At 32.9% G+C, this 27,841-nt stretch overlaps 1 protein-coding gene across 1 annotated transcript; it reads left to right on the top strand.

The window, feature by feature from the left end:
• Positions 1–459: 459 nt before the first annotated feature.
• On the top strand, positions 460–25,853 carry LOC143237703 (CTD small phosphatase-like protein 2-B). The gene is made up of 11 exons (XM_076477232.1): positions 460–601; positions 1,051–1,128; positions 1,840–1,941; positions 9,149–9,311; positions 12,118–12,229; positions 12,569–12,655; positions 14,121–14,263; positions 14,581–14,707; positions 16,559–16,654; positions 21,286–21,435; positions 24,924–25,853. Exons 1-11 carry the CDS (start codon positions 478–480, stop codon positions 24,996–24,998), a joined length of 1,257 nt encoding a protein of 418 aa, XP_076333347.1. The 5' UTR covers positions 460–477; the 3' UTR covers positions 24,999–25,853.
• The last annotated feature ends 1,988 nt before the right edge of the window (positions 25,854–27,841 follow it).

The raw sequence follows: 27,841 nt of genomic DNA, 5'->3' as shown, positions 1-27,841 counted from the left end.
ACCCTAAATTTTCTTTTACAAAAAGTGCAGAATAAAATGTGTTTAATGTTTTAAAGATAATATTATTAAGGTAATTTTTGTGGAAGGTTACTTTTAATTAGATTTTAGTAACACATTTATTTTTTCATTTTTAAACTACTATGCCTTTATTGACGTGAACCTTTCTTGTCAAAAGTTAAGGAATATTCTCAAATCTTAAAATAGTACAAATTATTTTCATAAAAGTCCCTGATATTGTTGCTGGTATTTTAAGTACAATAAAAAAAAGGAACATTACCTCAGCTGTAGTACATATTATAATCATAATTTTAATTTTATATAATAAATAATTGTTTCCTCGAAGATTACTTTTTTAATATGAAAATTACTGAGTGCAGATAAGAGTTTAATACTATTGACCTAATGTTTCAATAAAAGTGTGCTCGCACTGATTCGTTAGTAATTCTTTTCCTCTTTAATCATAAGAAGCAGAAACAAATGCTTAAAGAAAAGGAAGGAGGCACAATCGTACATCAGAACAACAAGCAAGAAAACTTGTGTTTTACTGAGAAACTTATAACAAATGTAGATAAGGAAGCAGAAAAACAGTCACTTGTGAAAGGTTTGTATATATGTTTGTTTAAATGTAAGATAAATAGCTAATATTGTATCTTGATATTACATTAAACTGGAAATGTTCATAGTTTTTATATAACTTCTGTATTTAGAAAGAGTGTTGTCTGTTATGAGAGAACTATTTTTTTTCAAGCATAACACTGTATTTAACTTCCATTAAAATGTCATATCTGTTACTGTGTTACCAACATATTTTACAAGGTATGCTTTTATGATATACCCCTCTTTTATTTTATGTCTATGAATTATAAAATACATGTTTTAATAGACTATACACCTGTTGCTTATGTGACATAAAAAACCAGAAGAATAGAATATTTTAAAAATTGACAAACACTTTGTGTAATATCATGTATTAATATCTATTAATATTTGTTGAGTTCTAGGAACTGTTTAACATATATATTACTGGATTGTTGTTTTGTTGTGTTCTAGAAACTGTTTTCAATGATGGTATTCAAACCTGTGATCCAGCAAGTGCATTGTTTTCACCTGTGTATCATCTCTTGCAAGGTACAGCATTTTAATTTTTGGCAAATAAATGATCGATAATTTTGTAATTTATGGTGAAACACTGACATTAATCGTGACAACAACTTTGCACACACTGACTTGAAGACAAGAGGAAACGTTGTCCTCCACACTTGTGTTTCCACAACAGGCTTTTCATTCTACAAAGTTTCTTCATGAATACTCTGCATAAACAATTTATGAAAGAATACTGACATTTGTAGTTTTTTATATTGCACTAAATATATTCTCAAATATGTATAATGTTAAAAAAAATCTAGCATGTATTTCATCAATGTCATAGTTGTATCTTATAATGTATTTCATCAATGTCATAATTGTGTCTTATAATGTATTTCATCAATGTCAACCATAGTTGTGTCTTATAATGTATTTCATCAATGTCAATCATAATTGTATCTTATAATGTATTTCATCAGAACCTTACACATCTTCTAAATATTTATTAGTAAAGTTTCATGCATTAAAAATTATTTTATTTTAAATTGAACTTAAACCAAATTATATTCATTAAAAACCAGAATTTAGAATTATTAAAAGCACATACACAGAAGTTGCTGTGTAAATTGATATTAGTTCTATGTTAGTGCAGTGTTGTTTGTTAAATATACAGATGTATCTTCATTGGTTGCTTCCTGAAATAAAAGTAAACAAACTTGACAGAAATTTTTTTTTCAACTGTACATATTTCAGACTGTGAGGGGAACTTGGAGAAGCCCAACATTACGCCATTAGAAGCAGCAACAATATCTATTGATGTGCAGGGGGTATCAGGTAGATCCCCAAATTCAGCTGGTATGTATCCTTTTTTTTATCTGCAGTTTTCAGGTTCAATTTTTCTTATAACATTCTAAATTCAAAGTTATTCTTTGTTTTTCAACTGTTTTAAGGAACGTCAAAATAAATAAAATATTTTGAAGCTTATGTTTATGTAATACTTCATTATTATGTAATACTTATGTTCATGTAATACTTATGTTCATGTAATACTTATGTTTATGTAATACTTATGTTCATGTAATACTTATGTTCATGTAATACTTATGTTTATGTAATACTTATGTTCATGTAATACTTATGTTCATGTAATACTTATGTTTGTGTAATACTTATGTTCATGTAATAGTTATGTTTATGTAATACTTCATTATTATGTTATACTTATGTTCATGTAATACTTATGTTCGTGTAATACTTATGTTCATGTAATACTTATGTTCGTGTAATACTTATGTTCATGTAATACTTCATTATTATAAACATCAATGAGAATACTTACAGAATAAGATATTTTAAAAGTTATTCTTGTTGGTGTCATAATCTATATTAAACTGATTTGTACTGGATTAACACATCCTAGTCTGTTGGATTAACTGTACCTTTGTCTGTATTGGATTAACCACATCCTAGTCTATTGGATTAACTGTACCTTTGTCTGCATTGGATTAACCACATCCTAGTCTATTGGATTAACTGTATCTTTGTCTGCATTGGATTAACCACATCCTAGTCTATTGGATTAACTGTATCTTTGTCAGTATTGGATTAACCACATCCTAGTCTACTGGATTAACTGTACCTTTGTCTGCATTGGATTAACCACATCCTAGTCTGTTGGATTAACTGTACCTTTGTCTGCATTGGATTAACCACATCCTAGTCTGTTGGATTAACTGTACCTTTGTCTGCACTGGATTAACCACATCCTAGTGTATTGAATTAACTGTACCTTTGTCTGCATTGGATTAACCACATCCTAGTGTATTGGATTAACTGTACCTTTGTCTGTATTGGATTAACCACATCCTAGTCTGTTGGATTAACTGTGCCTTTGTTTGCATTGGATTAACCACATCCTAGCGTATTGGATTAACTGTATCTTTGTCTGTATTGGATTAACTGTACCTTTGTCTGCATTGGATTAACCACATCCTAGTGTATTGGATTAACCGTACCTTTGTCTGTATTGGATTAACCACATCCTAGTCTATTGGATTAACTGTACCTTTGTCTGCATTGGATTAAACACATCCTAGTGTATTGGATTAACTGTATCTTTGTCTGTATTGGATTAACTGTACCTTTGTCTGTATTGGATTAACCACATCCTAGTCTATTGGATTAACTGTATCTTTGTCTGTATTGGATTAACCACATCCTAGTCTATTGGATTAACTGTATCTTTGTCTGTATTGGATTAACCACATCCTAGTCTATTGGATTAACTGTACCTTTGTCTGCATTGGATTAATCCACATATCCTAACCTGTAATGGATTAACCACGTTCTAGTCATTATTGGATTAACCATACATGTATCTGTCTAGGATGAACCATGCTGTTGTCTTTAATGGATTAGTCACGTCCTAGTCTGCATTGGATAAACCACACCTTAGTCTGTACTGGAATAACCACACCCTAATCTATATTAGATTAACTGCACTTTAGTATGAATTGCATTAACCATATCCTAGTCTATATTGGATTAACCACATCCTAGTCTATATTGAATTAACTGCACCTTTGCCTGAATCAGATTAACCACATCCTAGTTCATACTGAATTAACTGCACCTTTGCCTGAATCAGGTTAACCACATCCTAGTTCATATTGAATTAACTGCACCTCTGCCTGAATCAGATTAACCACATCCTAGTTCATACTGAATTAACTGCACCTCTGCCTGAATCAGATTAACCACATCCTAGTTCATATTGAATTAACTGCACCTTTGCCTGAATCAGGTTAACCACATCCTAGTTCATACTGAATTAACTGCACCTTTGCCTGAATCAGGTTAACCATATCCTAGTTCATATTGAATTAACTGCACCTCTGCCTGAATCAGATTAACCACATCCTAGTTCATATTGGATTAACTGCACCTTTGCCTGAATCAGATTAACCACATTCTAGTTCATATTGAATTAACTGCACCTCTGCCTGAATCAGATTAACCACATCCTAGTTCATATTGAATTAACTGCACCTCTGCCTGAATCAGATTAACCACATCCTAGTTCATACTGGATTAACTGCACCTTTGCCTGAATCAGGTTAACCACATCCTAGTTCATATTGAATTAACTGCACCTCTGCCTGAATCAGATTAACCACATCCTAGTTCATACTGAATTAACTGCACCTCTGCCTGAATCAGATTAACCACATCCTAGTTCATATTGAATTAACTGCACCTCTGCCTGAATCAGATTAACCACGTCCTAGTTCATATTGAATTAACTGCACCTCTGCCTGAATCAGATTAACCACATCCTAGTTCATACTGAATTAACTGCACCTTTGCCTGAATCAGGTTAACCACATCCTAGTTCATATTGGATTAACTGCACCTTTGCCTGAATCAGATTAACCACATCCTAGTTCATATTGAATTAACTGCACCTCTGCCTGAATCAGATTAACCACATCCTAGTTCATATTGAATTAACTGCACCTCTGCCTGAATCAGATTAACCACATCCTAGTTCATACTGGATTAACTGCACCTTTGCCTGAATCAGATTAACCACATCCTAGTTCATACTGAATTAACTGCACCTTTGCCTGAATCAGGTTAACCACATCCTAGTTCATATTGAATTAACTGCACCTCTGCCTGAATCAGATGAAACCACATCTTAGTTCATACTGAATTAACTGCACCTCTGCCTGAATCAGATTAACCACATCCTAGTTCATATTGAATTAACTGCACCTTTGCCTGAATCAGGTTAACCACATCCTAGTTCATACTGAATTAACTGCACCTTTGCCTGAATCAGGTTAACCATATCCTAGTTCATATTGAATTAACTGCACCTCTGCCTGAATCAGATTAACCACATCCTAGTTCATATTGAATTAACTGCACCTCTGCCTGAATCAGATTAACCACATCCTAGTTCATATTGAATTAACTGCACCTCTGCCTGAATCAGATTAACCACATCCTAGTTCATATTGAATTAACTGCACCTCTGCCTGAATCAGATTAACCACATCCTAGTTCATATTGAATTAACTGCACCTTTGCCTGAATCAGGTTAACCACATCCTAGTTCATACTGAATTAACTGCACCTTTGCCTGAATCAGGTTAACCATATCCTAGTTCATATTGAATTAACTGCACCTCTGCCTGAATCAGATTAACCACATCCTAGTTCATATTGAATTAACTGCACCTCTGCCTGAATCAGATTAACCACATCCTAGTTCATATTGAATTAACTGCACCTCTGCCTGAATCAGATTAACCACATCCTAGTTCATATTGAATTAACTGCACCTCTGCCTGAATCAGATTAACCACATCCTAGTTCATACTGAATTAACTGCACCTTTGCCTGAATCAGGTTAACCACATCCTAGTTCATATTGGATTAACTGCACCTTTGCCTGAATCAGATTAACCACATCCTAGTTCATATTGAATTAACTGCACCTTTGCCTGAATCAGGTTAACCACATTCTAGTTCATACTGGATTAACTGCACCTTTGCCTGAATCAGATTAACCACATCCTAGTTCATATTGAATTAACTGCACCTTTGCCTGAATCAGATTAACCATATCCTAGTTCATATTGAATTAACTGCACCTTTGCCTGAATCAGATTAACCATATCCTAGTTCATATTGAATTAACTGCACCTTTGCCTGAATCAGATTAACCACATCCTAGTTCATACTGAATTAACTGCACCTTTGCCTGAATCAGATTAACCACATCCTAGTTCATATTGAATTAACTGCACCTTTGCCTGAATCAGATTAACCACATCCTAGTTCATACTGAATTAACTGCACCTCTGCCTGAATCAGGTTAACCACATCCTAGTTCATATTGAATTAACTGCACCTCTGCCTGAATCAGATTAACTTCATTCTAATCTAAGTTGGATTATCTGCAACCTAGTCTGTATAGATTAACTACATTCTAGTCTGTATTGGATTAACCACATTATAACCTGTATTTTGTTTGCCACATCATAACCTGTAATACATTAACCTATTATGAAATCTCATTTTTTTAAAATGATGTTCTTATGTCATGTGCAATGTGTAGCCCAAGTAGTGTGTGTTTGGTGATAGGAAACACCATTTGTAACCTACATTGTGTGTTTGGTAATAGGAAACACCATATGTAACCTACATTGTGTGTTTGGTAATAGGAAACACCATTTGTAACCTACATTGTGTGTTTGGTAATAGGAAACACCATATGTAACCTACATTGTGTGTTTGGTAATAGGAAACACCATATGTAACCTACATTGTGTGTTTGGTAATAGGAAACACCATATGTAACCTACATTGTGTGTTTGGTAATAGGAAACACCATATGTAACCTACATTGTGTGTTTGGTAATAGGAAACACCATTTGTAACCTACATTGTGTGTTTGGTAATAGGAAACACCATATGTAACCTACATTGTGTGTTTGGTAATAGGAAACACCATATGTAACCTACATTGTGTGTTTGGTAATAGGAAACACCATTTGTAACCTACATTGTGTGTTTGGTAATAGGAAACACCATTTGTAGCCTACATTGTGTGTTTGGTAATAGGAAACACCATATGTAACCTACACTGTGTGTTTGGTAATAGGAAACACCATTTGTAACCTACATTGTGTGTTTGGTAATAGGAAACACCATTTGTAGCCTACATTGTGTGTTTGGTAATAGGAAACACCATTTGTAGCCTACATTGTGTGTTTGGTAATAGGAAACACCATATGTAACCTACACTGTGTGTTTGGTAATAGGAAACACCATATGTAACCTACATTGTGTGTTTGGTAATAGGAAACACCATTTGTAACCTACATTGTGTGTTTGGTAATAGGAAACACCATATGTAACCTACACTGTGTGTTTGGTAATAGGAAACACCATTTGTAACCTACATTGTGTGTTTGGTAATAGGAAACACCATATGTAACCTACATTGTGTGTTTGGTAATAGGAAACACCATTTGTAACCTACATTGTGTGTTTGGTAATAGGAAACACCATATGTAACCTACACTGTGTGTTTGGTAATAGGAAACACCATATGTAACCTACACTGTGTGTTTGGTGATAGGAAACACCATATGTAACCTACATTGTGTGTTTGGTAATAGGAAACATCATTTGTAGCCTACACTGTGTGTTTGGTAATAGGAAACACCATATGTAACCTACACTGTGTGTTTGGTAATAGGAAACACCATATGTAACCTACATTGTGTGTTTGGTGATAGGAAACACCATATGTAACCTACATTGTGTGTTTGGTGATAGGAAACACCATATGTAACCTACATTGTGTGTTTGGTAATAGGAAACATCATTTGTAGCCTACACTGTGTGTTTGGTAATAGGAAACACCATTTGTAACCTACATTGTGTGTTTGGTAATAGGAAACACCATTTGTAACCTACATTGTGTGTTTGGTAATAGGAAACACCATTTGTAACCTACATTGTGTGTTTGGTAATAGGAAACACCATTTGTAACCTACATTGTGTGTTTGGTAATAGGAAACACCATTTGTAACCTACATTGTGTGTTTGGTAATAGGAAACACCATTTGTAACCTACATTGTGTGTTTGGTAATAGGAAACACCATTTGTAGCCTACATTGTGTGTTTGGTAATAGGAAACACCATTTACTTGTAACCTACATTGTGTACCATACTTATTATAAACCTCAGAAGCTATAACTGTGAGAAAATGCTTATTTATTGGGAAACAATGGATACTTGACCAGGAACGTTTATCGATTATGAATATTACAAGTTGTTTAACTTTGGTAAATTAATTTCAGATGTTAGTATCTCTACAAGGGCATTGGATATCTTCACTGGCATAAAGCTTGCGTGTGGTCAGTGAAGAAGCTAGCTAGCTTCCTGTTAAGTGAAGTGTACCTGTATGTCAACACAGAATTAATTTCCTCATTGTGAACTGTTGATAAAATATTCAGTTTCAGACCAGTTAGAAAACTTAGTATTGTTTGTAAGACTTTTGTACATAAATCACTGCTTGTAATATCCATTACTCTAAGTTGTATTATTGCTTGTATATCAAGATATATCTGTGGTAATAAGGATAGTTATGTGTGATAATCTTGTTGATAAATATCATAAAGTTTATATATATCAACATTCAGTTAACTTTTGAATTGTAAGTAAAATTCAGGATATATATTTCAGATTGTAACATGTAACAATGTATATATATAACCTGAAAGAGTGATTTTAGTAACTGTATAAGTAAGTTTTTACCACATAATTTGACAACAACCATTTGACAGATAATGGAAATACTTATGAGAAGATACAAATTACACATGTGGGTACAAACAAGTAACAAAACAAGACATTGAATTTGTTGACAGTTTTATAGAATATTTAAAAGAGAAACAAGCATATTGTACAATACAACAGTATTTTGTGTAAGAACCACTTAGTTTAGTATTGCCATAAAGTTTATCAATGGACAATTTTTTAATGTTGTTTCAAACATCTTGTATTCCTCCCACAACTTGACCAAGCTGTTTGGTTGTATTTTTAAAGTTTTATGTATTGTTGTACAGCTTTAAGAATGCTGACAGTGTTAGTTCTTTTTTAGAGTATGCATACAGTTATGTAACATGGAGTCTTGCTGTAACGTTTAGTGTTCTTCGTAAACTACCAACGATCTACTTGAGTACTTATGATTAACATCCTTTGTTCTCATTGTTGCTGTGAATATTTACAACAAATTGCAAACTATAATTTTTGAAAAATTATTGTCTTAGCATAGTCAGTTTTTTGTGATTCTGTTCTTTCAAATGTGGGTTCCAGTTTTGAAGATACTGGGGTTAATAAGTCTGTGTTATAGGATGGGTAAGACCTATGTTGTAAGTTGAATATTGTCAAATAAAAATTATTAAGAACCATTTTGTGAAAGAGAAGAAAACAAAAGAAATAATAGGTTTTAACATGTTATTTCTCTTTTACTCATAGTGCTAGAAATGCCGTGCGAAATACCTGGAACCCAAGGCGTGTTTTCAGCAAGGGCTTGTCACTCGGAATCATCACAGTATGATATTCAGGTGTCAGTATATAACGCTACCTACCCTTCCCCTCAACTGGGGGAAGTGGCTGAAGAATGGGAGAATTTTAACCCGTGAGTTTCTGTTTAAACTGTTAGTGTAAGCTTGTTGAAGGACTTCCATTTCAAAATTCGTAAGGTCTCACGTGGTATAGTTGGAAGGTAATTAAAGTAGAATGTAAATTTATAAAAACAGATGTCCTGAAATACCACATTCAACTGTAAAATTAAATAGAAGAAAAAAAGTGCTTCACGGAATTAATAATTTGGTAGAAACTTTAAAATACTTGTTAAAAACCAATAAATATGTTTTAATTGTTTGTCTGGTGTAAGAGGCAGAAAAAACCAACAAATTTTGATGTTTTGTACAAAACCTGTTCACAAAAAATTGAAATACATATTGAATAGAAGATGGCAAGGTTAGTTAGTTTTGTTTAGTTGGACTTAGAGCTCAGATAGATATGGAGCAGATGGCAAGGTTAGTTAGTTTTGTATAGTTGTACTTAGAACTCAGATAGATATGGAGCAGATGGCAAGGTTAGTTAGTTTTGTTTAGTTGGACTTAGAGCTCAGATAGATATGGAGCAGATGGCAAGGTTAGTTAGTTTTGTTTAGTTGGACTTAGAGCTCAGATAGATATGGAGCAGATGGCAAGGTTAGTTAGTTTTGTTTAGTTGGACTCAGAGCTCAGATAGATATGGAGCAGATGGCAAGGTTAGTTAGTTTTGTTTAGTTGGACTTAGAGCCCAGATAGATATGGAGCAGATGGCAAGGTTAGTTAGTTTTGTTTAGTTGGACTTAGAGCTCAGATAGATATGGAGCAGATGGCAAGGTTAGTTAGTTTTGTTTAGTTGGACTTAGAGCTCAGATAGGTATGGAGCAGATGGCAAGGTTAGTTAGTTTTGTTTAGTTGGACTTAGAGCTCAGATAGATATGGAGCAGATGGCAAGGTTAGTTAGTTTTGTTTAGTTGGACTTAGAGCTCAGATAGATATGGAGCAGATGGTTAGTTAGTTTTGTTTAGTTGGACTTAGAGCTCAGATAGATATGGAGCAGATGGCAAGGTTAGTTAGTTTTGTTTAGTTGGACTTAGAGCTCAGATAGATATGGAGCAGATGGCAAGGTTAGTTAGTTTTGTTTAGTTGGACTTAGAGCTCAGATAGATATGGAGCAGATGGCAAGGTTAGTTAGTTTTGTTTAGTTGTACTAAGAGCTCAGATAGATATGGAGCAGACGGCAAGGTTAGTTTTGTTTAGTTGGACTTAGAGCTCAGATAGATATGGAGCAGATGGCAAGGTTAGTTAGTTTTGTTCAGTTGGACTTAGAGCTCAGATAGATATGGAGCAGATGGCAAGGTTAGTTAGTTTTGTTTAGTTGTACTTAGAGCTCAGATAGATATGGAGCAGATGGCAAGGTTAGTTAGTTTTGTTTAGTTGGACTTATTTCATTACTAGTTAAAGTAATTCATCTGTAGTACTCTTTTATTTACAAGAAAAAGTGTGAGGTGGAATATAATAGGAACTGTGAAAAATATAACCGTAAAATAAAAAATTTTAATATATACATATATGTATGTCTTGGAAGTAAACCTGTGTTACACACATATGTATGTCTTGGAAGTAAATCTGTGTTACACACATATGTACGTTGTGGAAGTAAACCTGTGTATAAATACAAAGAGTTATTACTAAGTAATACATACACTTTCCTGTCTATTTTTACACTTCCATTGAAATTCTCTCATCTAAATTTGTTTATTGCACAAACAGTTTTAACATGCAGTTCAGGCAGTTTTACATATCTCTAAATGTTCAATGTGCAGTTGGAAAGTGAATTTTGTGCAGTTTCATTTAAACGCTGCACAGCTACAGAGCCACAGGGTTTTTTCTATAAACAAACATCACATTTTACATGTAATGATAGACATTATAGTATGTTTAAGAATTTCATATTATTAGATAAAATTGAAATAAACGTTTCATGAATAATATGACAGTGTGTGTATGATCACTAACATTTCTGTTATGTACAAAGATCAATTCTTAAAAACAAATAAGTACATAAACTAATTCTCAGAGATCTCCAGAGGGAATGTTACAATGTGGTGTACATTTTATCCTGTGGCTTATGTAGCTCCAAAAATTCCTTAAAACACCCCATACCCAGATCGAGAATAATCTTTTGTATTTAAAAAAAAATTAAAGGTTTTCATCTCAAAAATTTTCTCTTTGCAGTATATTCAGAATTTCAGTCTGTTTGTTTATCGTCAAGACTAATTTAAAAGTTGTAGTAAATCACGATCTTCTAAATCACTGAAATTGAATCAATCTCATAATTTATTTAACAGAACAGAGTTTTTCTTTTAAATTGTATTTCAGTTTCATATAGTAATACTTAATATACTTTATCAGCATGGTAAAATAATGTTTACTGCAGCATTTTCCAGTTTAGGCCAAATCATACTTAAGGTAGCTCACCATTATTTTATGGTTTGGAGCTTTTTAAAAGTTGTAGAGAATGGCAAAATTAACTAATCTTGAAAGAAACTCTGTTTTATTCACACATTGTGCTTTGTTATTTGTTAACCATATTCTAGAGAGTGGCACATATCATGAAAGAAACTTTGTTTTATTCGCACATTGTGCTTTGTTATTTGTTAACCATATTCTAGAGAGTGGCACATATCATGAAAGAAACTGTTTTATTCACACATTGTGCTTTGTTATTTGTTAACTGTGTTTTATCATTTGTTAACCATGCTTTATTATTTGTTAACCATGTTTTATTATTTGTTAACCGTGTTTTGTTATTTGTTAACCATATTTTATTATTTGTTAACCATGTTTTGTTATTTGTTAACCGTGTTCTTGCACATTTTCCAGATATTACCTTATCAAACACCTGCCCCCACTTACTCCAGAAATGCTTGCTCGATGCCCAGCCCTTCCACTGAAAACTAGAAGTAGCCCCGAATTTTCCCTAGTGTTAGACTTGGTAAGAGTGTATTTATCTTATTTGTTTTTGTTGTTTTTTTAATATATCTATTGAATCTTTTGTGTTTTTTGACAGTGGCAATTATTATTTCTAAATAGTACCCCAGATAAACTGTGATTTGTCTTGAGGCATACAGTAATTGATACTTCAGTGTAATAACAGTGCCCTACAGTATGGCATAATGGATCATTTGTAAATGTTCAGATCAGTTATTGGCCCTAACTTGTGGTCTCTAACACATAACAGCATGTATATGTTTCATAAGATAAAATGTGTTCAGTAGTGATAACTGTCTTATTGCTATGTGTATCATTAAATGTTTAGAGTTCCTTATTTCAGGATGAAACTTTAGTTCACTGTAGTCTGACAGAACTTGAAGATGCCACATTCACTTTTCCTGTTACATTTCAGGAGGTGGAGTACAAGGTAAGTTCTTTCTCTATGTGTTTTTAACACATTATTCTTTAAGGAAACTCTTAAGCAGTCAGGCCGGCACAGCCAGGTGGTTAAGACACTCGACTCGTAATCTGAGGGTCGCAGGTTCGAATACCCGTCACACCAAACATGCTCGCCCTTTCAGCTGTGGGGTCGTTATAATGTGACAGTGAATCCCACTATTCGTTGATAAAAGAGTAGCCCAAGAGTTGGCAGTGGTGGTAATGACTAGCTGTCTTCCCTCTAGTCTTACTTTACTAAATTAGGGATGGCTAGCGCAGATAACCTTCGTGTAGTTTTGCTCGAAATTTAAAAAACAAACAAACTTAACCAGCCACTAGTAAAATAAACTTTAATTTTATCTGGAATTGACCACCTCTTTAAATTGGTTTTTCTTGTTGCTTTTGACTACTTTTTTAGATCATGTAAGATATTTGATGATTGTGTGTTAACTGATAAAATGTTTTATTTGTGGTGCATATTGTCAGAAACTTATATGTATTCTTGTTTGCAGTACTAAGCCTAATTTTAATGTGTTCTTGTCTGTTCACTCTCAATTATGGTATTCCATGGGAAAAGTAATTTCAACTTCTTAGTCCCCTACCCCCACATCTTTTAATTTGGAATGTAATCAGATAATAGTTCCTAGAATACACATACATTCCTCATCTGATTGGAAGCAAAGCCTGAAGTGCAGAGTTTCTTGTTTTACAATAATATCACATGATGCTGAACAGTATTAGTAGAAACAGTTATTTAATGACTTCCACAAACTGGTTTACTGGTGCACTGTACTTGTCCCACCACTGATGTGACATTTTTTTCTGCCATTATAACACACTACCTTCATATTTCTTATAAAAATCTTTCATCTTCTCTGTGTTAAGAATTTCAAAGCAGTTTATGTTGTTTTTTCTTTCTTCAAAATAACACAGTAGGAAGTGAAACGTTTTGGAAAGTATAAGGAGAGAAATAAAAAAGAAAAGGATAAAAAAACATTGATTTGACTAGAAATATATTATCATAATCATTACTTGTAGACTGGTTCAAGATTACTGAAATTTTATATCATTGTATAATTTAAAATATGTTAACAGTTTATTCTTCCTTGTTTATCTATGGCCACAATGTCATGCCTTTATCATGGATTCTTTATGAAATGGTAATCTGAGGGTCACGGGTTCAAATCCCCATCACACCAAACACGCTTGCCCATTCAGCCTTGGGGGTGTTATAATGTGACGGTCAATCCCATTATTCATTGGCAGTGGGTGCTGATGTCTAGCACAAATAGCCCTTGATTGGCTTTATGCAAAATTCAAAACAAACCAAGTTTCTATGCAATGGAATACCCTATAGCTACATAATGTTTTAAAGAACAGTGTGCTTTGTTATTCACTTCATCTATGTAATTAATGGTTTAATGAAAACAAAACATTTTGTTTATCCTTTCCAGGTTTACGTACGCACCAGACCATTTTTTAGAGAGTTTTTAGAACGTGTTTCCAAGATTTATGAGGTTATCCTCTTTACAGCATCTAAAAAAGTGTATGCTGATAAGTTGTTAAATTTACTAGATCCTGGCAGGAAATTAATAAAGTAAGAAAACCTTTCTAGCTTTATCTTTTTTAGGGTTTTCAGTGTTATATAAAACTAGAGTACCAACATTATAGTTTTAGTAAGCTGTTATTTGACGCCAGTTTTAATGTGACTTTGATAAATCGTATCCTGACAATAAGATTTGAAGGGAACATATTCTAGTGTTTAAGTTTATTCATCAATTTAATGTATTCCTGTATGAATTAATTATAAACTTCTTTTTGCATTAAGTGTTTTCAGTTTTACATCCAGATTAAGCACATATTCCATCACAATAAATATTTCTGTTTGATTCTTTATTCAACTTCTGATTACAGGTTTAGACTCTTCAGGGAGCATTGTGTTTGTATCAGTGGAAACTACATTAAAGATCTGAGCATTCTGGGACGTGATCTCTCTAAAACTGTTATTGTGGACAACTCACCGCAAGCTTTTGGTTATCAGGTAGGTATAGAAATCAAAACTAGTGGAAATAAGCAAAAGAAATGTTTCACAGTTTATTTAGGTTATTCTCTCATCTGTTGACTGTAGTAACACAGAAAGTTAGGTTATTCTCTCTTCTGTTGATTGTGGTAACACAGAAAGTTAGGTTATTCTCTCTTCTGTTGATTGTGGTAACACAGAAAGTTAGGTTATTCTCTCATCTGTTGACTGTGGTAACACAGAAAGTTAGGTTATTCTCTCTTCTGTTGACTGTGTTAACACAGAAAGTTAGGTTATTCTCTCATCTGTTGACTGTGGTAACACAGAAAGTTAGGTTATTCTCTCTTCTGTTGACTGTGGTAACACAGAAAGTTAGGTTATTCTCTCTTCTGTTGACTGTGGTAACACAGAAAGTTAGGTTATTCTCTCTTCTGTTGACTGTGGTAACACAGAAAGTTAGGTTATTCTCTCATCTGTTGACTGTGGTAACACAGAAAGTTAGGTTATTCTCTCTTCTGTTGACTGTGGTAACACAGAAAGTTAGGTTATTCTCTCTTCTGTTGACTGTGGTAACACAGAAAGTTAGGTTATTCTCTCATCTGTTGACTGTGGTAACACAGAAAGTTAGGTTATTCTCTCATCTGTTGACTGGTAACACAGAAAGTTAGGTTATTCTCTCATCTGTTGACAGTGGTAACACAGAATGTTAGGGTATTCTCTCATCTGTTGACTGTGGTAACACAGAAAGTTAGGTTATTCTCTCATCTGTTGACTGGTAACACAGAAAGTTAGGTTATTCTCTCATCTGTTGACTGTGGTAACACAGAATGTTAGGTATTCTCTCATCTGTTGACTGTGGTAACACAGAAAGTTAGGTTATTCTCTCATCTGTTGACTGTGGTAACACAGAAAGTTAGGTTATTCTCTCTTCTGTTAACTGTGGTAACACAGAAAGTTAGGTTATTCTCTCATCTGTTGACTGTGGTAACACAGAAAGTTAGGTTATTCTCTCATCTGTTGACTGTGGTAACACAGAAAGTTAGGTTATTCTCTCATATGTTGACTGTGGTAACACAGAAAGTTAGGTTATTCTCTCATCTGTTGACTGTGGTGACACAGAAAGTAGGTTTTTGTTAGAGATCTCCTGTAAACCGTCACGAAGTACCTGTATCTTTGTTATCAGATACATCTTGCGTACCTGATAGAAGCTGAAAATTAACTTGGTTAATGTGACTCTACATTTTCTTTCATGTTATCATGTCAGAAATGGCTTGGCCCATCTAGTAATAGTAACCATGGTGTACATTAGTGGACAGACTATTCACATGGTCACTCAGAGGTCACGCATGGTTTCAGAAGCTATGTAAAAGGTTTTCAGAAACTAACAGTTGTCATGGTTTTATTACCACCATAAATATATATTATTTTTAAAACATAACCTGCTTATTTTAGTCTATGTGGGAGTGAAATTATTAAATACAAAAATAAGTTGTGTATATATGATCAAAATGTGTGAAGCAAGGAACAATAAGGGGTATGCATCCATCTCTTCAGAAAAAGCACACATTATTAAATGAGAGTGCAGGTATGTTTTTACCAAAATATTCCAGACACAGTAAGATTTAACAAAGCGTCATTAGCAGTAAATGTGTTGTTTTATTAGCAGGTAGTATTTAAAAGAGAGAATTATTGGGAAAATGTTTCAAAGAAACGTTTTTTGTTTAAAGATAGATGCAAAGCACAAGTTAATAATAAGATATGGTCAACTACTAGTTAACAAAAACATAAAACTCTTTTGGAATGTTCTAAATATTCTGTATTTATCAGTTTGGTTTTTCAAGATCTTTCAATAACACACCCTCTTTCTTCTAGCTTGAAAATGGAATTCCTATTGAAAGTTGGTTTGTCGACAGAAACGACAAAGAGTTGTTGAAGTTGATACCCTTTCTTGAAAGCCTTGTTGCAATGGTTGGTTAACAGGTTTTATATTATTTTAACCTTCAGTTGTGCTATTGTAATTTTTTAAGTAGTTGTATTGATTTCTGGATTTATCACTTGTAAGATATTCCTAATGTTGTAAGCCCATGCAGGCTAGGAATTATGCAGTTTGTGCTCATTGTTAATTCTATTGAAAGAATTTTTTAAAAGACAAAAATGTATCAGGCTTAGAGATTCGTTCATGATTTATGTTAACAGTTTACTTAGCCACATCTTTTTCCCTGACTGTCCCCATGGCCTGTGACTATTCCATTTATATACTGTTTATATATGAATGGGCTTTCACTGATTATAACTTGTTTTATTGTCTATAATTAAAACCTGTGACCGTGCAGTCACTCACGTTCACTTGTTGTCATTAAATGATCTGCTACCCCAGAGTACTTACAGTACAAACATCCAGGGGTTTGTTCCCCTCTACATCAGGGTAAATGGCCCATTATGTAGCTTTGAACCAAGAAAACATCAACAACAGCTATTAAAGTGCAGAAAAATTGGAATTTGTTATTTCTTGCCAAGAACAGTTCACATACAAACAGATTTAAAAGTCTCTCAATAAATCCTTATTAAGTTTGTACTCTTAGTTCATGTAACCATGTTGTGTAGGATTTATCATGGTTAAGGTATTGAAAGTACCTATGGCTTGATTATTGTCCAGTACATTTCTGTCTGTTATATTGTCTGTAGTAAAGAACTTTTAAAGTGACAGTTTCTCTGATTAATGCTCAATACATCTTTGTTTGGTATATTGTCTGTAGAAATGAAGTTTCCAAGTTACAGTTTTTTTTATTAATGTGTATTACATCTTTGTTTGGTATATTGCATGAGGTAATGAACTTTTAAAGTGACAGTTTCTCTGATTAATGCCCAATACATCTTTGTTTCGTATATTGCATCAGGTAATGAACTTTTAAAATGACAGTTTCTATGATTAAAATTTAATAGTGAAAATAGTATTTAATAGTGTTCAGATGATGACAAACATTTGAAACTAAATTTTATGTCATAAAATTGCTGATCTGTTATTTAACATTTAATTCACTGTTAGTACAGAACAAGTAGTGAGCTATTCACAGTTAGTACAGGACAAGTAGTAAGCTATTCACAGTTAGTACAGAACAAGTAGTGAGCTATTCACAGTTAGTACAGAACAAGTAGTGAGCTATTCACAGTTAGTACAGAACAAGTAGTGAGCTATTCACAGTTAGTACAGAACAAGTAGTGAGCTATTCACAGTTAGTACAGGACAAGTAGTGAGCTATTCACAGTTAGTACAGAACAAGTAGTGAGCTATCCACAGTTAGTACAGGACAAGTAGTAAGCTATTCACAGTTAGTACAGAACAAGTAGTGAGCTATTCACAGTTAGTACAGAACAAGTAGTGAGCTATTCACAGTTAGTACAGAACAAGTAGTGAGCTATTCACAGTTAGTACAGAACAAGTAGTGAGCTATTCACAGTTAGTACAGGACAAGTAGTGAGCTATTCACAGTTAGTACAGAACAAGTAGTGAGCTATTCACAGTTAGTACAGAACAAGTAGTGAGCTATTCACAGTTAGTACAGAACAAGTAGTGAGCTATTCACAGTTAGTACAGAACAAGTAGTAAGCTATTTACAGATTAATGTGACAGAACAAGTAGTGAGCTATTCACAGTTAGTACAGAACAAGTAGTAAGCTATTCACAGATTAATGTGACAGAACAAGTAGTAAGCTATTTACAGATTAATGTGACAGAACAAGTAGTGAGCTATTCACAGTTAGTACAGAACAAGTAGTGAGCTATTCACAGTTAGTACAGGACAAGTAGTGAGCTATTCACAGTTACTACAGAACAAGTAGTGAGCTATTCACAGTTAGTACAGAACAAGTAGTAAGCTATTTACAGATTAATGTGACAGAACAAGTAGTGAGCTATTCACAGTTAGTACAGAACAAGTAGTGAGCTATTCACAGTTAGTACAGGACAAGTAGTGAGCTATTCACAGTTAGTACAGGACAAGTAGTGAGCTATTCACAGTTAGTACAGAACAAGTAGTGAGCTATTCACAGTTAGTACAGAACAAGTAGTGAGCTATTCACAGTTAGTACAGGACAAGTAGTGAGCTATTCACAGTTAGTACAGGACAAGTAGTGAGCTATTCACAGTTAGTACAGAACAAGTAGTGAGCTATTTACAGTTAGTACAGAACAAGTAGTGAGCTATTCACAGTTAGTACAGAACAAGTAGTGAGCTATTCACAGTTAGTACAGAACAAGTAGTGTGATATCCACAGTTAGTACAGAACAAGTAGTGAGCTATTCACAGTTAGTACAGAACAAGTAGTGTGATATTCACAGATTAATGTGACAGAACAAGTAGTGAGCTATTCACAGTTAGTACAGAACAAGTAGTGAGCTATTCACAGTTAGTACAGAACAAGTAGTGAGCTATTCACAGTTAGTACAGAACAAGTAGTAAGCTATTCACAGATTAATGTGACAGAACAAGTAGTAAGCTATTTACAGATTAATGTGACAGAACAAGTAGTAAGCTATTTACAGATTAATGTGACAGAACAAGTAGTGAGCTATTCACAGTTAGTACAGGACAAGTAGTGAGCTATTCACAGTTAGTACAGAACAAGTAGTGAGCTATTCACAGTTAGTACAGAACAAGTAGTAAGCTATTTACAGATTAATGTGACAGAACAAGTAGTGAGCTATTCACAGTTAGTACAGAACAAGTAGTGAGCTATTCACAGTTAGTACAGGACAAGTAGTGAGCTATTCACAGTTAGTACAGAACAAGTAGTGTGATATTCACAGTTAGTACAGGACAAGTAGTGAGCTATTCACAGTTAGTACAGAACAAGTAGTGTGATATTCACAGTTAGTACAGGACAAGTAGTAAGCTATTCACAGTTAGTACAGAACAAGTAGTAAGCTATTCACAGTTAGTACAGAACAAGTAGTGAGCTATTCACAGTTAGTACAGAACAAGTAGTGAGCTATTCACAGTTAGTACAGAACAAGTAGTGAGCTATTCACAGTTAGTACAGAACAAGTAGTGAGCTATTCACAGTTAGTACAGAACAAGTAGTGAGCTATTCACAGTTAGTACAGAACAAGTAGTAAGCTATTCACAGTTAGTACAGAACAAGTAGTAAGCTATTCACAGTTAGTACAGAACAAGTAGTGAGCTATCTCACAGTTAGTACAGAACAAGTAGTGAGCTATTCACAGTTAGTACAGAACAAGTAGTGAGCTATTCACAGTTAGTACAGAACAAGTAGTGTGATATTCACAGTTAGTACAGAACAAGTAGTGAGCTATTCACAGTTAGTACAGAACAAGTAGTGAGCTATTCACAGTTAGTACAGAACAAGTAGTGAGCTATTCACAGTTAGTACAGAACAAGTAGTGAGCTATTCACAGTTAGTACAGAACAAGTAGTGAGCTATTCACAGTTAGTACAAAACAAGTAGTGAGCTATTCACAGTTAGTACAGGACAAGTAGTGAGCTATTCACAGTTAGTACAGAACAAGTAGTGAGCTATTCACAGTTAGTACAGAACAAGTAGTGAGCTATTCACAGTTAGTACAGGACAAGTAGTGAGCTATTCACAGTTAGTACAGAACAAGTAGTAAGCTATTTACAGATTAATGTGACAGAACAAGTAGTGAGCTATTCACAGTTAGTACAGAACAAGTAGTGTGATATTCACAGTTAGTACAGGACAAGTAGTGAGCTATTCACAGTTAGTACAGAACAAGTAGTGAGCTATTCACAGTTAGTACAGGACAAGTAGTGAGCTATTCACAGTTAGTACAGAACAAGTAGTGAGCTATTCACAGTTAGTACAGGACAAGTAGTGAGCTATTCACAGTTAGTACAGAACAAGTAGTGAGCTATTCACAGTTAGTACAGAACAAGTAGTGAGCTATTCACAGTTAGTACAGAACAAGTAGTGAGCTATTTACAGATTAATGTGACAGAACAAGTAGTGAGCTATTCACAGTTAGTACAGAACAAGTAGTGTGATATTCACAGTTAGTACAGGACAAGTAGTGAGCTATTCACAGTTAGTACAGGACAAGTAGTTATACTTCAATGTATTGTAAAATTATAGTCTGTAACAAGGGCCACCAAGTGAAGTATTATCAATGTTTGAAGATTTAAAACTCATTTATTACATTTTTACTTCAATGTATTGTAAAATTATAGTCTGTAACAAGGGCCACCAAGTGAAGTATTATCAATGTTTGAAGATTTAAAACTCATTTATTACATTGTTACTTCAATGTATTGTAAAATTATAGTCTGTAACAAGGGCCACCAAGTGAAGTATTATCAATGTTTGAAGATTTAAAACTCATTTATTACATTGTTACTTTAATGTATTGTAAAATTATAGTCTGTAACAAGGGCCACCAACTGAAGTATTATTAATGTTTGAAGATTTAAAGCTCATGTATTACATTGTTACCATTTGTTTGAATGTAAATAGCATCCTAATAGTAACCTCAGTACTCGTGAAGTAGAAAGCAGTTATATCAACTTAATGTTGAATAAATCTACCATCAACTGTTACTAATCTTTAATGTCTAACAACTTGCAGAATCAAGACGTACGGCCACACATCTGCAACAAGTACCACTTAGCTAGTTTTCTTCCGCCCATTAACCCATCCTTCAGTGGAGTCCCACCATACATTGAGGAACATCCATCACACTGTTCTGGAACCACTGTTCTTTGTTTTGTTGTTTTAGTAGGTGAAAAAAAAAAAAAAGAATTTCTACTATAAGTTTGCTTTCTATTGAAATACTGCTAAAAATTGTTTTTTGGGTGTTTTTTTCATATATCTTTAAATATATATATATATAGATTTAGGATGGCCTTAAAATTATTTGACACTGTTTAAATTACATCTTCTTTCATACAAGAAGAAAAATATATAATAATAAAATTTATAGTTGAATATACTTTTAACTTTGTAGTAAAATGTTCATCAGTAAGTGTGTAGTGAAGATTAATTATCTGGCCATAGCAACAAGACAAAACTGCTTTTGTAACAACCTTGGACCATATCTTTGTGATAAGTCTTTCATCATATAAGATATTGAAGAAGCAAGAGTCACTTCTGAATTACACCGTGTGTGTGTGTATATATATACATATATATATATAGGTAGCTTTTGTAGGTTTTATGTTTATTTTAACCTAAGAAATTATTCTTTAGATATGTAATACCGATTTTAAAATCCTGTTTGACACTACAAACCAAATATTATATTATACCCTTGAAATTTTACTTTTCAAATCACAAAGTTACTTGTATATAAATTTTAAACATTTTTCTCTGAAACAGTTAATAGAGAAAGTGATATTATTTTGGAAGTTTTTTATTCTGCATTTTTTTGTAAGAGTTCATTCAACTGCTCTTACTTTTACTCTCATAAAGTTTTGGCAAAGAATCGTAAAATAGAATTGAGCAAACACTGTTTATTCAGAATAAAATACATTGGGGGAAGTATTCTTCAGTGGGTAGAAAATGTACAATTTTGTATCCTAGATGGCGTTACTTTACTTGTTTCTCCCCCACAGAACTATCATTACTTTACTTGTTTCTCCCCCCCACAGAACTATCATTACTTTACTTGTTTCTCCCCACAGAACTATCATTACTTTACTTGTTTCTCCCCCCCACAGAACTATCATTTTAAAATATAGATATTTAAGATACTGAGGAAGAGTCTTACAGTTACATAAACTTCGCTAAGTTGAAATTAAATCAGTATGTATCCTTCTCAGGGTTTACTAAACCAGTTAAAATAAGATGAAAACAGTTTGCCATGCCATCTTTATCTACCTGGAACTTTAACCCTTTTGATAATATTTTGAAACTGTGATTCTACAGGATCATCTGTTGATAAAGGAAGAGATGAATGGTCACTTCGCAGTTGTGCTACTCTGAGTTTTAACACATGTTCGGCAAGATACGAGCACTAAGTAAAAACATTAAGTTGTATTTAAATACACTACTTGTGGAATATTTCGTATTTGAAACTGTAATATAATGCCACCTTTTAGGGTTTACTAACCTAAAATGTAACTGTATTTCTTTTACCTTTTGTTTTTTCATTATTTTGATGTAATTTACACTATTTTGAAACCAACAATCTAACCAAGGCTTCTTGAATTGCTATGAGACAGACTGTAATGAGTGTAACGGCTTGTGTTACTGTATAAGTGTTTTAATCTTTACTTTCAACATTCTGTTACTGTTCCCTGTAGATTCATGAACTTTGCTACCTTCTGGTTTGATACCCAGTTATAGGATCATCTCTGAAGTTACGACATTTCTTTTATAAATCAAAATTATTGACTAATGTCTCATTTTATTTTTCCAAATAAATTGTTTTTAATATTACATTTCTCAATTTGTAGACATTTTATTGAAACTTTTATCTTAAAAACAGGAAATACTGTAACTTACATAAATTTTTATCACTTTACCCAGTAAACATTCAATATTTTCAGTTTTGTGTATCACAACCCCTCACTATTGTCAATTGTATTGGTATATAAAACACAGAAAACTGGTTTAATAATAACCTTGTTATAATCATGGTCTCACTGTTGAATTCATTGTAAAACAGATATTAAGGATTGTTAAGAAATTCTGTGTATGAAATACCCAGGCTTTACTGTACCATAAACTCTGTTAGTTTTATCTCATGACAACTTCTTGCACGTGTTTGTATACCAGTAGCTAAAGACACACCCTTCATAGGATTCCAAAACAGACACGTAACAGACGAGTATTGTTAACGTTAACGTGATGTTACTCACAAGTCGCATTCTTTAAGCTGATACACATTTACATTACGTTACATTTTATTGACAGAGAAAAAAAACATTTTTCTACTTGAACTTCAAATCTATTATGTTTTTTAACTCTGTATGGAATGTAAAATCAGTTATGTGGCATATTGATGTTATCAATACAAAATCCCTAATGTACAAAAGGTATAATAGGGTTACGAAGAAAAGAAACTAGTGAGACAGTGCACACAGAAATATTAGTATCTTTACAAGTTCTCTACTAATTACAGCTAATTAACACAATTATAATGATTATTTCTTACCCCCTTATAACTCCCACCAGAGTACACTGGTCAGCCGTACCTTGGGGTATCATAAAACAGTAGCCACGTTTTACGTACACAAACTATAGTGTCATTAATCTTAAAAATTCTGAAGTTCCTGTCTAATTATACAATGATTATTGTATATATTATGTTACAGTTTAAGATACATACCAAATGTCTACTTACGTATGTCCGTTTCCTTATTATCTTACTTTGTTTTGTGGTTTCTACAACCTTCATAAACTTTTGTCTGTTTCTTCTGATTTTTTATTTTGACAAGAAGTGTCTAGATGCATCTAATAACAGTTTTAAACATAAGTATCATAATTTATCACAGAGAACTTTATTGACCACTGTGGGTTTTATTGGTTCATTTAACTCATTATAACTGTGGAAGCTGAAGCTATGAATGACCATCTTTACTCATGTACTATTAATATTTGTTTTATTATTTAACCATAGCACATTACACACAAGATCTCACCACAGCATACTTAGTCTGAGCTTCAAATATAATCACTATACAATGGCAACAAAAGGTTCATATCACTAAAGTAGCCAGACTTACACCTAATGATGAACATGTTCTAAACATTGGAAAGCACTTAACAAGTAAAACTTATATTTGTATATATTAAATTTAGTTAAAGCTGTAGGCTTAAAAACATATCAACAAGAATAGTAAAAAAGCTAGATATATACTGAAGTTCTTGTGGTAATTTTAACTAAATCCTCAGTGCTATTTTATAATCATTGTATATGTGTAGGCTTTTAAGACGTTAGAGAAAATATTTCTTTTGAAGGTTTGTTTATAACCCTCGGTTATGACCCACCTCAACACATGCTAACATGTTTTGTCAATATGAAACCTATAATTGAAATAGCTTCTCATAATATTAATACATAGTTTGTGGCTATTAACTTTAAAAGTATGTTGTTATGAAATTCAGTTTGGTAGATATTTATGTACATGAACAAATTACTGTTTTAAGTCATTACTTCAATCAGTATGGGAACAGAAGTGTTCAATGGATTGAAACTTAATGATAGTTTTATGAGAAAAGCTTATATGTATATAGTATATTACTTCATATTTTTTATGTAGAAATATAGACTCGTTATGGGAAAGGTACAGAACAGAGCTGCGTTTCTTATAAACAACAGAACCATTACTTGGTAATGTCAAAGATGGAACTGCTCAGTTTATTATTTTAACATTAAATAATAATGGCATGTTGGTTTATGGATTTATTATTTTACACATTTCAAACTGTAACGACTATTTATATTATTAGATTTTACAATTTTGGAGCCATGTCCATTAGGAACATGGAGTTTTTTTATGTTTTAACACACTTGGCCAATTACAAATAATGAGTTAAAGAGAATTATATTTGTAATCACTGTATTGGTTCCTTTGTCTGGTTTAGAAAACATCTATACTTTTCCTAGATCAAGACTTGTCTAGAAATCTGGTTTTGTTTCTTTACCCATGGCGTACGGTTTAAGGCCAAAATTGTTATAATGTAACCCTGAGATATAGGTTGCTTTTCCAGGGTCTCGTGTTATTAAACATTTTGTTATATGGTTTATAGGTATCACAGTTCTTGAAACTGACATAGGAAGTAGTACTGTGATAATGAAGCGTTTTTGTCATAAAAACATGTTTTATGTCTTGAAACTGTAAAATAAAGGTATTATTGATTTCATCTGTATTTTAGAGTCAATACAATAATAAGGTAAATTAATTTGATATAAACTTGTAATGTATTGAATTTGTATGTTATTTTAAATTTTTCAACAAATACTTCTCAGGCCAAATTATTTTTGCAGTAATTGAATGGAGTAATTTAACAACATCGTATTTAATATTTACAACATTTGGTGAGACACAAATAATAAAAGTTTATTTTTGGATCTTCCAATTATTGGCTACATATGTATGTTGTTTTTGTCATTACACAGTAAACATTACTGTACTGATCTGTGTACACAAAAATCAACATATTTAGAGAGAAATAAATGTTTGTTGGCACTTGTGACTGGGTGATTAATTGTTGCTGACATACAAGGTTTTATTCTTTGCATGTAGTCAGTATTACAGAATATCAGAGATGTTAAGCAGAATGTGAACTGACTAGCATTGTGATTAGGTTGATATATTAGTGTGTAATTGTTATAAACACTGTTCTTTGACTATAAACCACGGTTTCCACTTATCACTGTCTTGTTATACAGAAGTTAAACGTTTTTTATAATTGATCTTACCTACTTTATACAACACTAAAATTAAACATATAGTTGAAAGAACAGTTATACTGAACACTAGGGGGCACTATAATTAGTTAAAAAAGTAAAATAATGTTATTAAAAATAGAACTGAAAAAGAATATATTTTTATATTCCTGTTTCTTCAGAGGTTTTAATCTTGATTAAAAATGTTTTTTTGTTTTCAAACTGAACCAGCGAATGATGAATATTAGTTTTACACCACTACGCTTTCTTGTTTTCAAACTGAACCAGCGAATGATGAATATTAGTTTTACACCACTACACTTTCTTGTTTTCAAACTGAACCAGCGAATGATGAATATTAGTTTTACACCACTACGCTTTCTTGTTTTCAAACTGAACCAGCGAATGATGAATATTAGTTTTACATCACTACGCTTTCTTGTTTTCAAACTGAACCAGCGAATGATGAATATTAGTTTTACACCACTACGCTTTCTTGTTTTCAAACTGAACCAGCGAATGATGAATATTAGTTTTACACCACTACGCTTTCTTGTTTTCAAACTGAACCAGCGAATGATGAATATTAGTTTTACACCACTACGCTTTCTTGTTTTCAAACTGAACCAGCGAATGATGAATATTAGTTTTACACCACTACGCTTAGAACTTTGCTCGTTCAAAGACATTACATAATATGTTACCAATCTTTGTTTAGCCATTATAGTTTCAGTATTATTAATACCATTTTATCTTTGTGTGCAAAAACATATGAACTCCTAATAAACTGTCTTTGTAACAGTTAATAATTTCAAACTAACTGCTGACTTTGTAATCTGATGCATTTAACTTTTTGTGTTTTATAGACATAGAGATTCGAGTAATAACCACCCATAATTTATTAATGTTAATCTGCATCACCCATCCACAAAGCTACTCATAAGTCAGTATAAGGGTTGAGTGTCAGTTATAATGCCTCTAAAATTATCCTGAACCTTGACCTTCCAATCTTGATTTCTAACTACTAGCTTACACAGCATCTTATCTTTATAAAGCATACTAGTAGCAAATAACACAATTACTAAAACACCATTTGAATGCCTAAAAGATATTTATTAGAGTGAATACTAAACACGAAAACAAAACTGCATACTTGATAATTGTTTTAAATGCTTGTCAACTTTATAATGTGTGTAAAGGAACAAACAATAGTACAGTTGATGTAACCTAGAAAACTGAATAAGTCAACCGAGGCCAAAATATCAAATATATTTTATTAGAGTTTAATAGCAATAGAAACAAAACTTCAAAGATTACATATCACTAGCTTAAGTACAAACATTTAATTGGTCAGTACTCATCATATCAAACCCCCCTGCTAAGTTTCGGGTTGATTTTTTTCATCTGTAAGCTAATGAATGATTACAGAAATGAACAAGGAGTTAATTATAAATACAGACTGGCATGGAAAACGTTAAAAAATATTTTCACGTAATTGTTTTAAACTTGCTTCCGCACCTGTTACTGGAGGCTAACAGGTGCAATGTTGGTTGAAGCTAACCTTACATCTCGAAAATTGACAGATATAACTAATGTGCATTTATACAAACACCTGGTTGCTTTGATTATGTTAAGCTATGTTTCTACTATTCCTTGCCTTTTGTAGTCAAGACAGTTATTTTGCCAACTGGATTAACCCACAAATTACAAAAAAAAAATATATATTCTTTACTCAAATTATAAAACATCTTATACCAGCAGTATATCCACATCAATAATATATATTAT

The sequence above is a fragment of the Tachypleus tridentatus genome, chromosome 2 (genome assembly GCF_004210375.1).
Source record: "Tachypleus tridentatus isolate NWPU-2018 chromosome 2, ASM421037v1, whole genome shotgun sequence".
Classification (NCBI taxonomy): Eukaryota; Metazoa; Arthropoda; class Merostomata; order Xiphosura; family Limulidae; genus Tachypleus; species Tachypleus tridentatus.
This window is presented reverse-complemented; position numbering and strand designations above follow the sequence as displayed.

What these genes read in the sequence shown, in the direction of transcription:
- LOC143237703 (XM_076477232.1), top strand. Translation starts at nt 478, where the DNA reads ATGCTTAAAGAAAAGGAAGGAGGCACAATCGTACATCAGAACAACAAG. An exon ending in TGTGTATCATCTCTTGCAAG is followed by an intron (nt 1,129 to 1,839) that starts GTACAGCATTTT and finishes TACATATTTCAG; the next exon opens with ACTGTGAGGGGAACTTGGAG. An exon ending in CGCAAGCTTTTGGTTATCAG is followed by an intron (nt 14,708 to 16,558) that starts GTAGGTATAGAA and finishes TCTTTCTTCTAG; the next exon opens with CTTGAAAATGGAATTCCTAT.